Here is a 14264-nt window from a genome sequence, read left to right on the forward strand (position 1 = left end):
GTCGAAAGATTCAGATTCATACTCGGACTCGGCTGTGACTTTTTCTCTTTTCATTAAAGTAATAGATACATGCAAAGCAGTTCGCCTCATTAATGTAACTATTCTTTCTAGGAACTCAACTCTGCTCTAGCTCTAACTAAGCATGACTTTGTGACTCTAAGATGTTGACTCAGCAACTGGGTTCCCCCTGAGCCCACTTCAATAGGCTTGGATCGTGCGTGCAAACAAAGACTCTGCCTCAGCTCAGTCTGCTGAACTTCCCGCCTCAAGTGCCTCTGAGCATGGGGTGAAGGTGGTTTGATCTCAGCTTCCCCCTCCAACAGAAGGGGGCTGCTAACTGACAATTCGGGCATGGGAAGCTGAACAGCACTTGGCTGGGCAACGTCTGACGTGCAAGGTTGAAGCTCTGGAAGTGGTGGCATGTCCAGTTGGAGAATGTCAGATGCGCCAGGTGGCGCTTTCACAGGAGGTTCAGGAGCTGAGGGGGCTGAGCTGTCAAAGACGGGTGCTGGGGTACCCTGTGAGTCCACCCCGCTCTCTGCCCTCTCCCTGCATGGCTCCCTGAGTCCAAGTCCTCATCCTCTGTTTCACCCTCGTCTATCTGCCCCCTCCCTGCATGGCTCTCGAAAGCAGGGTTGAGTGTGCTAGCTATGCCCTCTGTCAGTATCTCCATCACCCTTCCTGAGTTGGAAGAATAACTTCTGAAGCAGGAAACCATTTCTATCCAGGTTGCCCCCCCACACTTCTATAAATCATGCAGGGAGTCTACACAAATAGAGAGTTAAGAGCACTAAGGTAGCATGTTCTCCTTCATGCTGCTCATGATATTTTAATGGTGTGGGAGATTAGAATGCCGAAACAGGGCTTGAATCATGAGCACATTCCATCCACGCTGTACTACTTTAGATGGCATACATCAGGATTAAGGAAGGATTCATCTGTTACTCTCAATTTGTTTCAGTATCTCATTTTTCCAGTCTTAAGTTCTGTTCACCACATTTCACACATCAATTTGCAATTGCCCCCTAAAGGTCACACATAAAATTTACATTCATTTTTGTGTGCATTTCTCCTAATATATTCATTTTTATATGCAATTTGCCTACGATATGCATTTTTGCAAGCAATTTTTCCTAATATAGTGCATTATTGTGTGTGTAGTCTGCCCCCCCGCTCGTCCACCCCTACCAGTAGGGTAGTGGCAAGTTCAGAAGTGCAGGGTCTCTTTGTGTTAGTCACAGCCACCCCTCCCCCCTTTTTGCTGCTGAGTTGAGAATGAAATCCTTATTAATGCCTTCTCCCACAACAGACATCCCTAGGAGCCAATAAGCATTAAATCATCATCATCATTTATTTATTTGTATGCCGCCTTTCCACAGCTGAGCCATGCTCAAGGCAGCTCACAACGTCGAAAAATTACATGATTCATTCTAACAGTTACAAAAATAAAACAAAATATAGTCAAACCACAGTCATAAACAATAAACTAATGAAATGGGTGTGTTAGCTACTGAGAAGAGTCTTCTCAGTGGCTGATTCACCTCCTTTCACTCTGATTGGGTACAATTCACAGAAAAGGATAAGGAAGTATGTTATAAGACTCTTCTCAGTGGCTAACACACTCCCCTTTCATGCTGATTGGCTCGTAGGATACCAAAGACATAGTGACCAGGCTCCCCCAAAAGTAAAGGGTCTAAGACCTCACAAGACCCTGGACGACTACTCCCAGACCCTACACCCACTAGTCCCAAATTCCAACTCCCTACTCTCCCTGCCACCCCATAAGACGCCCCCACCCCTCACCAACCCACTTGCCTTGCCTTTTCTTTTACTGACTCTGCCACGCTCTGCCACTGTCCCAGACAAACACTGCTGCCGCACAATGCACCTAGGTTGCAAACTTGCCTCCTGCCCACCCGCCCAGGCTGCTGCTGCTGCTGTTGCCTAGGCCGCCTAGACCACACATTGGCCTCCCTCCTGCAGCACCCGCCCACTCAGGCTGCCACCACCACAGCTAGGCCACCCACTTGTTTGGCCGCCAAGGCTATCACTACCACCTTGCCTGCTTGCCAAGGTGGGTGGTGGCATGCAGAGCGAGTGGCGTGCAGGTGACAGACCAGAAGTATTCACACTGCAGTTCTCAGGGCCACCTGTCTGTGGCACTGCAAACTGCACAGTGTGACACTTACATGTTTATTATGTGTATAGATATTCACTAATAGGCAAAAAAACCTTGCGGTTTAAGAATGTACGTATAGCCCACAGATATTTCTGTCAAATTTTAAAAAGCAGACAAATTGGGCAGCTATAGTGAATGCACCAGGGAAGTAGAAGACCTGACCTCCTATATTTCACAGTCCAATCCACTTCCTGTGTAGCTTGCAAGAATTTGGTAACATGTGCCTCTGAGCATATGGTGAGAGGAGGCACACCTGCCATCTCCAAAGATGGAGAATTACATTTTTGTATGTTTGTTGGTGTTCTTACTTTGCTGCTTTTCTGTGTTACTACTGTTTCTACAAAGAATCTAACCTAGAAAATTATATTTCTCTCATTATTCATAGTAGAAATCTCTGTCAAATTTCTTTTTATTCATTTCAAAGCCTTTTTATTGGTCGATGTCATATGATGGTGAAGATAGCTTTGTTGTTTCAAACTGGTTATGCTCTGTTTCTATTTTGGGCTCATTAACAATTGAATCTGAAACTGCAGTTTGATGTTTTTAACAAAATAGTAGTATAGAAATATTTTTATAAATAAATGCATACAAATGGATTGTACTGGCCTCAGTCTTGTGTTTAAACTTTTTTTTTTTTACAGGTTTTGTTGCTAAAACGAAAGGTTGCACAAAGGACACTAAAACTGATTGTAAAACATGCACTGATGGGCAAGAGTATATGGATAAATACAATTTTATAACCAAATGTCTGCGTTGCGGTCACTGTGACACACAGCATGGTATGTTTGCAATCTAGAACTGTTTATTACAATGGACATTGGATAAGGAGAAAGGAAAGAATGGTCCACCTTTGACACACAGAGAGGCTTCTTGTTCCTGTGGAGCTGTATATCTATATATGCAGCAGACTGACACTGATTGCATGCCATGAGGGTAGGGGTGGTGTAGTCATTGCACGCACTAGCATCTAGGGCACTGTTTCCCAATTGTTTTTCCCATGGACCACTTGAAAATTGCTGATGGTCTTCGTGGACCACTTAATTATTTTTTTGCCTCTTCTAGCTATTGTAATGGGATGTACTAAATGCTGTATAATTTTTAGTTTTTTATTGCTTCTTTTTATTGGTGCTGTTGTTGTTGCTGCTGCTGTTGTTGTTGTTATTATTATTAGTTTATTTATACCCCGCCTTTTGGCCAAAGGCCCTCAAGGCAGCTTACACAAAACGCAAATATAAAACAATATAAAAATGCATCAGGTAAACAATACAAAATACAATCTTCAAAAATTAAATAACAATACACATAATAGCTCTTAATGGTGGCTTTATCCATGGTACTGAGAGCCAGTGTGGTGTAGTGGTTAAGGTGCTGGACTACGTTCAAATCCCCACACATCCATGAAGTTCACTGTGTGAGCTTGGGCCAGTCACTGCCTCAGCCTCAGAGGAAGGCAGTGGTAAACCCCCTCTGAAGTCCGTTATTTCTTATATTTTATTGTATTACAATTTGCATTTCATAGAATTCAAACTGTAATAGAATAAAATACAATATAAGAAATAAAAGAAGCAATCAAAATACAATTAAAAATCAATATAATATTTAATGCAGACATACCTGAATGAAGCTTGTGATTAATGATGGTCCACAAACCACAGTATGGGAATGCCTTATCTAGGGGAAGGGTATCAAAATGACTGAAGAGGACTCTTATTTATTAAAACAAGTATATTGCTGTAGTGAAGACATATAGACACATGGAATGAAACAGAACACAACGGGTGCAATCTAGAGAAAGATAAGTATGCTTCTATCCTGATTTTCATCAGTGAAACTTAAAGCACTTACATTTATGCTCAAGACTTTGGGTTTCACAGAGCCTCAAGAACAGTTAGAATCATAGCATTGGAGGAGGCCTTGCAGATCATCTGTATGATGATCATCCCCTCCCTGATGCAGGAAACCCACAACCCTCAAGTGATGGCTGTCTAGCCTCTGCTTAAAGGAAACCCCCCCAAATCCTCTAAGTAGTTGGTTTGACGTCCTCTTACCATTTACATGTTTCTCCCAATGTTCAACTAAAATCTAGCCTTCTCTAAATTAAACTCACTAGATCTAATCGTGCCCTCTGGGACAGTAGAGAACAAGCCTTTGACCTCTTCTTTGTGAAAAGATTCCCTTCAGGAATCTGTTTTGTTTCCCTTGAGAGTTCAGTCTAATTCTTCTGAGTCTTAGAACCTGCCCACTATAAAAAGAACCAATTCCTTCTCAAAAAATAATTTAACAGAACGTTTCAATTTATTTTAGGTTTGGAAGTTGAAAAAAACTGTACGATCAACCAGAATATAAAATGCAGGTGTAGGCCGGACTTCTTTTGCAATTCTTCTGAACCTTGCAGTCACTGTAATCCATGTGATAAGTAAGTTTCCTGCATAATTACTAATCGTTAAAGGTGAATTTGAGAGGAAAATGGAGTCTGGACACATGATGCAAGGCATATCTGCTCTTAATATGCATAGTCTTAGAACTGTCCTTTGCTCTTCTTTGAAGACTCAATGCTACCTCTACAGTTAGTTCCAAAACCCTAGTTGTTTGATGGCATATAGGGTTGGCAGCAGAAATGTGCACAGGGGTAGGCTCCTATTATTCATATTCTGACTTGTGGCTGGGTGTGCAAATATCTGAACACAAAAACAAATTGCAGAGACTACGGATGGATAAATCAGGCTAGATTTGTTTTGTGTGTCGATTTTACATGTATTCAGTCATAGGTTAATTCCGTTCCATTTTCTGTTGTGATTTTTTTAAACTACATTAAAATTTTGTATTTAAAATTACCACATTTTTGTGTAAAATTTCCCCTACAATGCATATTTTGTATGCCTTTTATACACATCTTGCCCCTCAAATACATTTTGTATGCATTTCCCCCTAAAACACACATTTTGTATACATTTTCCTCTGTTAAATATTCATTTTATGCATTTCCCCCCATAAAAATGCATTTTTGTATGCATTTCCCCATAAAAAATACCTACCACAAAATTCAGGGATGTGTACAATTCAACAATTATTTGCATTACAACCCCCATATAAGTCTGGGAAATGCACATTAGGTCAGTTTTCCTCAAAATACAAACAGAACAAAATTCTCCTCCATCCCTAGAAGAGACCTAAATTAAAATTCTCTGTTAATTACAACTGGAAATACAAAGGTCAAATAATTATGTTCAGAAACAGAGAGGTTGGCTGGATGTCATTGAGATACCCTGCCCTATAACTGTTTGGATAACAGGAATATGATCTGGTCCTTCCCTTCTTTAAGTGCTTTCACTTACCATGGGGAGCATGGCTATTTGCACTGTAGAAAGCAACACCAAAAAGTTCTCTGTAGTATCCTCACAAGACGTTATGGATCATGAGCTCCCTTAGGGCAAAATAATATTATGCCATTACACTGTGTGTGAGCAGAAACGGGTCATGCCTTCCTAAGTATCCCCAGGAGCAGGGATGGGGAACTTGTGGCTCTCTAGCTTTTGTGCGACTACAACTTTAATCATCCTTGACCATTGGTCATGCAGACTAGGGCTGATGGAACCCATCAACATCTGGATGGCTACAGGTTTACTATCCCTGCTCTGTGTTCACCTGAATGCGGCCCTCCTTGTTCTGCTCTGAAGCAAATTGCAGATTATTTCTTCAAAGAAGATCATAAAATGAATAAATTCAGAAGGAAGAGTAAGCCATATAATATATGAGGAGATAATCATTCAGTCTCCCTTTCCCTTTTACACACACAGAGAGAAAATGCACACTTGTTTCCAAAAACCAGGCAGTGTACTCGCTCTGCTCCTATGCATTGTGCTATTTCAGTCCATTCCTTGGGGATGTTTTAGAATGGAATCCTAATTGAGCATATTGAAACATACCCACTCTCATTTTTGATAAAGGGGAAGCATTTTTGCTAACGGCATAATCCAGGTGTAATTAATGTGCTGCCCTCCACAACTTCCCAAGCCAGTGTGGCCAATGGTCAGGGATGATGGAAACTATAGTCCAACAACATCTGGAGGGCACCACGTTTGGCTCCCCCTGGCATAATCTATGTTGTACCTTTTCTCACCTTGTAATAGGGATGCTTGAGAGATTTTTCTGAATTTGTGTATCAAATGATCTGATTCTGCACTTGTTAAGATTAATGTGCAGATCAGAATTTAGCTATCCACAGGATGTTACCCTTCTTCAAATGTTGCAAAATGCAGATCTATTTATGTATTTTGAGACAAAATACACATAAATACATTCATATTTAATGCTCACTTAAATGTTTTAAAGTATCTGTTTGAAATATGTATTTTGAGAGGATGTTTTAAAAATTCGGATTAATACAAAAATGGAACTATGTATAAAAATATGCAAAAATGACATGAACCAGAAACACACAGGTTCCCTGTCCCAACAAAATGACCCTATTTTAGAATATTAATAACTTTTCTTCACATGATTATAGCTGTCCTGATTTTTTTTTTTACTATTTTCTCTCAGTTAATGAAAATAGAAGTTGAATTCTAAAATTATTAAACAGAGATAAAATTTCAGTGATAATCTCATGTGTGAGGTGGAATTTTTTTTGTCACACTTTACTTTTTTCTTTTGAAGTGGCTGAGGGATGTTTGTGGATGTCCTTTCTTTTACTTTATTTATTTAAGACTTAATATACCATGTAATCGTTAGTATGTCAAAGCACTACAAATCATCTACCAGAGTCTATACTCTACAGCTTCCCCAACTTCCCACACTGCAATTGAAGCCCAGGAGAAGACATCATGAAGTAACTCCTTCTACAGGCCTTTTTCAGTTTAGGAAGTGCAGGTAGCCAAGGAAGCTGCAAAGTCCTTTTCTGAATCAGCAAGAAGTACTAGATTGGCCGGGCATGGGTATATAAATACTAGGAGCCTGCTCATCTTTCTTTGCATAGGCCGGGGATGGGGAGCCTGTTTCACTCCAACTCCCACCTTCTCTGATCATTCCCCATGGTGGCAGGGGTTGATGGGAGTTGGAGTCCAGTAGCATCTGGAGGGTCACAGGTTCCCCACCCCTGACCTAGCCAATGAAGCATTGCCTTCTGTTTCTTCTGCTTCAGCTTCCAGCTTCCAATTCAAGCCATTGACTTGATTCTGAACTGGAAACTTGGAAGATCAAGATGGGGTACACCTGTTGATAGGTTTAGCCTGCCCCTAACACTGCCATTGAACAATGAAGGGGATACATTTCTCCAAAATGAACTTCAAAACGACAATATCATAATATATATCAAAAACTCAATAAGCAATAACTTGAGCTGATAGAACATTTTGCTTTGTTCCTTGACAGATGACCTAATCTTTCCATTATTTTCAAATAATTTATTCACAGATGTGAACATGGTATAATTGTGGAAAACTGCACACGGACCAAAAACACCAAGTGTAAAAAAAAAGGTAACTGTTGAAATCTTTGACTAAAATGCTCCTCAGACAATGGAATGATTGCAAGAGAAGAGCTGGATTTGGAACTGTAGGAGGCGTTGTTGTTTCTGACCCATGACAATTGCTGTTTTCAATGAGCCAAACTTTGAGCCATGCTGTCGCTGGTCAAGTGCATGCTGATGAGCTGAAGGATATTCCTTTGGAATCAAAACACATACTTGAGAAGCTGTGGTTATGATTCGGTGCAGTCTGTTCCCAAGAACACTGCACTCTGTCTCCGGCAATGACCAGCAGCAAATGGCAGTAAATACCATAAATGTGTTGCATGGAAAAAAATCTTATTTGAGTTTGTCTTAAGAACACTAAGCATCCCCTATCATCATCTGTCTTTTGTGCATGAACAGGTTGCCCCTTAGGGGATTTAAAATAGTTTTTGTGCATCTGGAAATCTCAGGGTTCCCCCAAGCTTGCTGATGCCTCCATCTTGTAGTTCCATTTTGACTCCAATCCTGCACTCACCACCTAATGGGTTTGCTAATAGAACATAAACTTCTAGAACTTGGCATAATCCAAAAGAAAACTGATTGATACTAAGTCAATTTCTGTCATAGACACAATTGATACTAAGTTGATTTCTGTCATGGATTCTGAGATCTAGGTAACTAAGAGAGAGAAAAATTATTTTCTCTATTCACTATCTCCATTCACTTTGCAGCCAGATAGTCCTCCATGACCTGCCACCCACTCTCTCTTCCCCAAGAAGAAAAAAGATCACACTTTGGGGAAGGTGGTAACAGACAACAGAAGGCTCTTTTGCACACAATGCAGACCTTAAGTTTCTCCTCTGGCTGGAAAAGATGTATGTGGTGCATTTTCTTGATTGTTGGATGGAATGGGCTAGTCAGTGGAAAGGCCTGAGCCCTCTCCTATATGTAACTTTCCACTACTATCGCTTCCCCAAGATGAGCCTTTTTTCTTCCATTGGAAGAGGCATGGCAGCTAGCAGGGGACAAGCCAGCAATCATTTGCCAGATGTGTACTAGTGAACACTTGTCAGCCTCCTTGAGGGTTTGTGAGCATTTGTCAGTAACCCTTCTGGGATGCACTATCAGCATCCATGTGACTGGGTCAGTCTTGGGGTGGTGGGGTGGGCAAGTGGAACTCTGCATGGATTGAATAAAAACTTCAGCAGCCTTAGGGTAAAATAAACATTTGTGTAAACAGGCTCTCACTTGTATTCAATCTGACTCTGTGGTATTTAAGGGAGTGTTTGTTTTTGTACTCAGGCCCGGCACTAGAGGGTGGCCAGGTTGGGCACTGGCTGGGGGTCCCTGTGGCTGAGAGGGGCCTCTACTGCTAGGAATGGGTAGATGTAGCTCCAGCTCTGTAATCCATGCTAGCATCAGGTCATGGACAATGCACCCCGCAACACGATGCTAGCATGGATTGTGGAACGGGAGCCATCCTCCCAGGCAACACCCTTCCTCCTGCTAGCATGGGCTTAAGATAGGCCACTTCTCGTGTTGCCACATTAGTGTGTCAGCGTGCTGTGCTGCCACTGCTGTGGGCCCACTGCAGTCTGGTGCCCAAGGGCCTTTTACAGTTTGGTGCCAGCCCTGTTTGTACTGATCATGGCCCTGGGTTGCATTTGTTATCTGGTCATTCTGTCCTTAAAATGCTTTTATTTCAAGGTTGAACCTCATGAAACAGAAAACTGCAATGTGATCCATATAGATCTAAAATGTTTATTAATAATAATAATCTTGTATGAAACTTCACAATATCTCGAACAGAGGATTCACAACAACATTTCGGAACTCCAGCTATTGTAGCCATTGTGGTCACTGCTGTGGGCACATGCATTGTTCTGATATGGATCATATGGAAGTATGGTAGGTTGATGGGCCCTTTTATTAAATTACATTAGTTGTGCTCTAAGCTTTGATTTAAGATATTCAGCAATCTGCAATGCATATTTAAGGCTAGTGCTTTAAACTTACAGACATGGATCCTCACACCCAAACACTTTTAAGTGTTTTGAGAGAATATCTTGAGATGTATCTGAATGTATTCCTAGAGGACTACAGCAGCAATACTAACCCCATACTAATACTAATACTTACCTGGGAGTAAGTTCCACAGAATTCCTACTTTCTCTCTCCTTTCTCATTGTGCTTATGTTATAATTTTATGTTAGAGGTGGAGGAAGGGACATAAGCAGGAGGTGCAGGGTTTGTACTGCAGGAAGGAGATTATACTCTCTTTTTGGGGGGGGAGCCATGAGAGAAAGCTTTTTTACAAAAATTAAAATCTGCTTTCCGCAGAATAGTCCCTCAACCCAACTAAAGCTATAACAGAAGTTGCATGAAAGTAGTAGAATTCAGCTACTTGTAATGAACTTGTTTTAATTAAATATAGTCATGTTGATTTTTAACCAGACCAATGCCTAGGTCTGTAATCAGTATAAGGATGATGATGATGATGATAGTATGAATCAAATTTGGTAAAAAATGTGCTCAATTTTTGTAATTTATGGTGGAAAGTTTTAAGGCAGCAGGGTAGCAAAGGTGATACCCACCAGATGTTGCTGGAATACAGCTCCCAGAATCCCTGACCATTAGCTAGGCTGAGTTGGGCTGGTGGGAATGCAATGCAAACCATCTGGAGGGCACCGCCTTGATTGCCCCTGCTTTTTAAAAGTTTAATTTCTGAGGGGAAGAAAGGCCAGGCAAGGACGGTTAGTCCAGAGGAAATTTTGAATGTTGGTGGACATGGCAATTGCCCAGAGAGTGCCATCAACTGGTTTTGAGTATACACCATCAAGTAAATATGAAAAATAATTATAGAATGCTTTGCACACCAAAAGTACTGGTATATGTAAAATATGACCCTCCCTAACCTAAGTCCATGTAAAACTACCATGGTAGAACTTTAAGGGGGTTTTGACCACTTGGTTGTTATTTCTTATATCTGAGTATTTTAATTGTATTTGTGTGGAGAGGTTGTATTGTACATTATTATTTGTTGTACATTGCCTTGAGGTGACCACATCACAGGCGGTATATAATTTATTTTTTTTTAATGAATGAATGAATGTATCTCCCTGCTATTTGGCACAAATCATGAGGGCTAGGTTCCTGTTACAAAACTGAAATTGTCAGGAGTTGCACAACTAAAAAATGTTAGATGGTTGTATTTCACACAACGTGGGTACTAGGGCAGTGCATGGGGGGGGCAATCCAGCCCTGATCCAATTCTTCGGATCAGCCCTGATCTGGGCCAATCCAGGGCTGATCCAGATTCAGGCCCTAAATCAGTTCAGGGACCACCCTAGTGTTTTAATTAGGATTTTAAATCCTATTAAATATATGGTCAGGAAGGGAAAGATCAGCCTAAATTGGCTCAGCCCATCCAGAGCTATCTGGGCTGTCAACAGGTGGGGGGGTCAGGGGAGAAGGTAGGCAGCCTCTGCAAAGCACACTGCAGAGCTGTTTGAAAGCCCTTTTGTGAATAGCCCTGTGCAGCTCTTTGCCCCTGCTCTCCTACCACCCCTAGCCTTTTGACAGCCTTGGATCACCCTGGGTAGGCTGATATGTTTCATGGTGATCCAGGGTTATCTTGACCCAATCTGGACAAAGCCTGGATCCTCCCAAATCAGTCATATTTGGGGAGATCTGGACTTTGACCAGATGGAGTGCACAGCCCTGATGGGTACTACTAATGGATACATCACTGATGGGTACAATGATGTAGAATGCTAGGTTTACTTCTAATACCACTTCTGTTATTTTATAACTGCCTAGTAAATTTTTTTAAAAATTGTTCTTTATATTCCTCTGTGGCTGCAGTGATCAAAAAACGGAAGAAGTCAAAGTTCACAATCAGAGATGACCCCAGGCAAAAAGAAATTGTGAGTATCCTTTTGAATATGAATAAAATGCATGATGTACTGTTCTGGGATTTTGGAGGAAGGGTGAGATACAAAATAAATATATAAGAAAACAGAAGATAATGTTTTCTCTTAGATAAACAATATAATTTTACTTGTGCTTTGGACACCTATTATGTGCTGACAATCAAGAGACCGTCACACTGGCATACTCTGTATGAGCCTGTTTGGATCAAATCTCATCACCCAAAACAATTTGAAGTAGGAAACATGCTTTTACTGTGTAGTGTTCATTAATCGCTTTTTATTTTGTGTCCTTATAGGAAATGGAGCATCTCAATTATCCAGGTATAGAAATAATAATAATGTCACAATGTATGTGCAGTAGGGATGGAAATATCTGTCAATTTCTGTTCTCTCAGTTTCGCATTTTTCCAGTCTTAAATTCAGTTCTCCACATTTCAGCAGCAATTCTTGATTTTTTTAAAAAAATCCTCATGAAAATTCTCCAGCATTTTAGTGCAAATTTCTCCTAAAAACAAATTTTAGGCAGTTTTGACTAATATACACAGTTTTACAAGCTTCTCATCATATTTCTATATGTTATTTTTACTCATATATACATTTTTATGCACACTTTCACCTGACATATACATTCTTGTCAACATTGGTTGGTTGGCTAACTGCACTGCAAAATTTCAATAAGTTAAAGGATGGTTGTGTTTCAGCTCTCACATTGTTTCAGAAAATGTGAATTTGATAGATTTGGCTTGAAATGTGAACTGAACTGAATTTCGTGCCCATCCATAGTGTGCAGTGTTAGTGTATGCCTAGATATTGCAGATCCAGCCATGATAACATCTAGTTTAGCTTACGACAATATATGGGCCTTTTTCAAGGTGTCTGAAAACTCCAGTTGTTCCAGGATGTGGCAGCTATGTTATAAACTGTGTTGTTGGCAGCATGTAACTTGTATGGAATAGTACTGGTTTTCAGTTATTTCTGGGCCCAATTCAAAGTGCTGTGATGGCCTTCAAAACCCTTTATAGTTTGGTTTGAAGGGTCATTTACCCACATATGAACCTGCCTACATCCTAATCTCATCAGCAGATGCCTTCTTTTGTGTTCCATCAAGCTCAGTAGTCTGTCTTATTAGGAATAGAGGGCTCTGCAACTCGAGAGGCTTATTTTGCAACCTCTCTAATGGTCTTCCAACATATGATGAAGAAGATCATTCTTTTTTTGAAAGGCCTTTTGTAAAGACACTTGTCAGCTCTGCTTTAATCTCTTGTTAATTAACTGTAATAGTGGGAAAATGTTATTTATCTATGTATATGTGTGTATGTATAGATGTAGGTATAATTAAGATGTCATGCATTTCTACATTATTGTTTTTAGATATTGACCTGCTCCCTCACATTTCTGAGATTGCAGAGCTGATGACCCTACAAGAAGTCAAGGCACTGGCTCGGAAACTGAATGTGCCACACATTCGCATAGATGCGATCATGAATGATAATTTAAATGACAGCACTGAACAGAAAATAAAACTGTTAGAATATTGGTACCAAGAAAAAGGGATACAAGATGCTTATCGCACTTTGATCAGCACACTGCGAAGCCTTAATTATCATGCTACTGCTGATAAGATTAAACAAAAAATAGAGGACATATTGTAGACATGTAAAATATGTAGTCAACAGTGTTGAAGAACTCCTCTCTATTATTTGATTTATATACATTGTCTTCTGTTGTTCTTATCATCAATTGGTATTCTCTTGCTTTCAGTGATGTCATCAAATAGCAAAATCTGGTTGACCCTGTAGTAGTATGACTTCATTCTGTTCTCTTGATCCCTTATGAAATGGGATCGCACTAATTCAGGGAGGAGAAAGAAGCAAAGAGAATCAATAGTAGAAAGAAATAGTGCCAAGCAGCTGCCGGGGAAACAAAGTGGATAGTCAAGGGGGGGAAATGGAATTTTCAACGCAAAAATAAAAATTAGAGAATATTCACCACAGCTTTGTTTCCAAGGTGCTGAGCTGATATTGCTTGCAGACCTGCACTGTCTCTGTGTTTGTTTACCATTGGGAAAGTGGGGCCTCAGTGGTGGCACCCTGGCTGTGCAATACCCTCCTCAGAGTGGCCAGACTGCTGCGTATCTTGGTGTCATGAATGCCAGTCAAAGACCTCTTTTAATCTGTGTCAGCTTTAAGCTGTTTTTACTCTCTGCAGATACATTTATACTTCTTTGTATTGTTACTGAATTTCAAACTGTTTTATTTCTTTTTGGGAGCAGCTCTTAGCTCTGTTATGGCTGCCTATAAATCCTGCAAATACATAAATTCCCATCTATTCATGTGTAAATAAACAGTTTATTACAAAAGGTTACCGTCATTTTTCAGTATTCTCTTCTCATAAAGAAAGGGATCCTATTATAGTTACGTTTGAAACTTATGATTTTTCTAGCATTTTGATCCTAAACATATCCAAAAACTTTCTGCGGTTTAGCCACTGCTTCTGAACTTCCTCTGTTGTTATGTGCCTTCAAGGCAATTACAACTTATGGTGATCCTATGAATCAGTGACTTCCAATAGCATCTGTCTTGAACCACCCTGTGCAGATCTTGTAAGTTCAGGTCTGTGGCTTCCTTTATGGAATCAATCCATCTCTTGTTTGGCCTTCCTCATTTTCTACTCCCTTCTGGTTTTCCCAATATTATTGTCTTTT

At 40.4% G+C, this 14264-nt stretch overlaps 1 protein-coding gene across 2 annotated transcripts in view; it reads left to right on the forward strand.

Annotated features, from left to right (window-relative positions):
• The window catches only part of FAS (Fas cell surface death receptor), a 31466-nt gene extending 17547 nt beyond the window's left edge, over positions 1-13919 (forward strand). For both annotated transcript variants that reach the window (XM_061635428.1, XM_061635427.1), the window contains 7 exons: positions 2821-2958; positions 4484-4595; positions 7592-7656; positions 9438-9536; positions 11493-11554; positions 11857-11881; positions 12932-13919. In XM_061635428.1, the coding sequence (XP_061491412.1) occupies positions 2821-2958; positions 4484-4595; positions 7592-7656; positions 9438-9536; positions 11493-11554; positions 11857-11881; positions 12932-13212 (782 nt within the window). In that variant the 3' untranslated portion in view covers positions 13213-13919. The remainder of the gene's footprint in view (positions 1-2820; positions 2959-4483; positions 4596-7591; positions 7657-9437; positions 9537-11492; positions 11555-11856; positions 11882-12931) is intronic.
• The last annotated feature ends 345 nt before the right edge of the window (positions 13920-14264 follow it).

Source organism: Rhineura floridana, chromosome 7 (genome assembly GCF_030035675.1).
Source record: "Rhineura floridana isolate rRhiFlo1 chromosome 7, rRhiFlo1.hap2, whole genome shotgun sequence".
In the NCBI taxonomy this organism is placed as follows: Eukaryota; Metazoa; Chordata; class Lepidosauria; order Squamata; family Rhineuridae; genus Rhineura; species Rhineura floridana.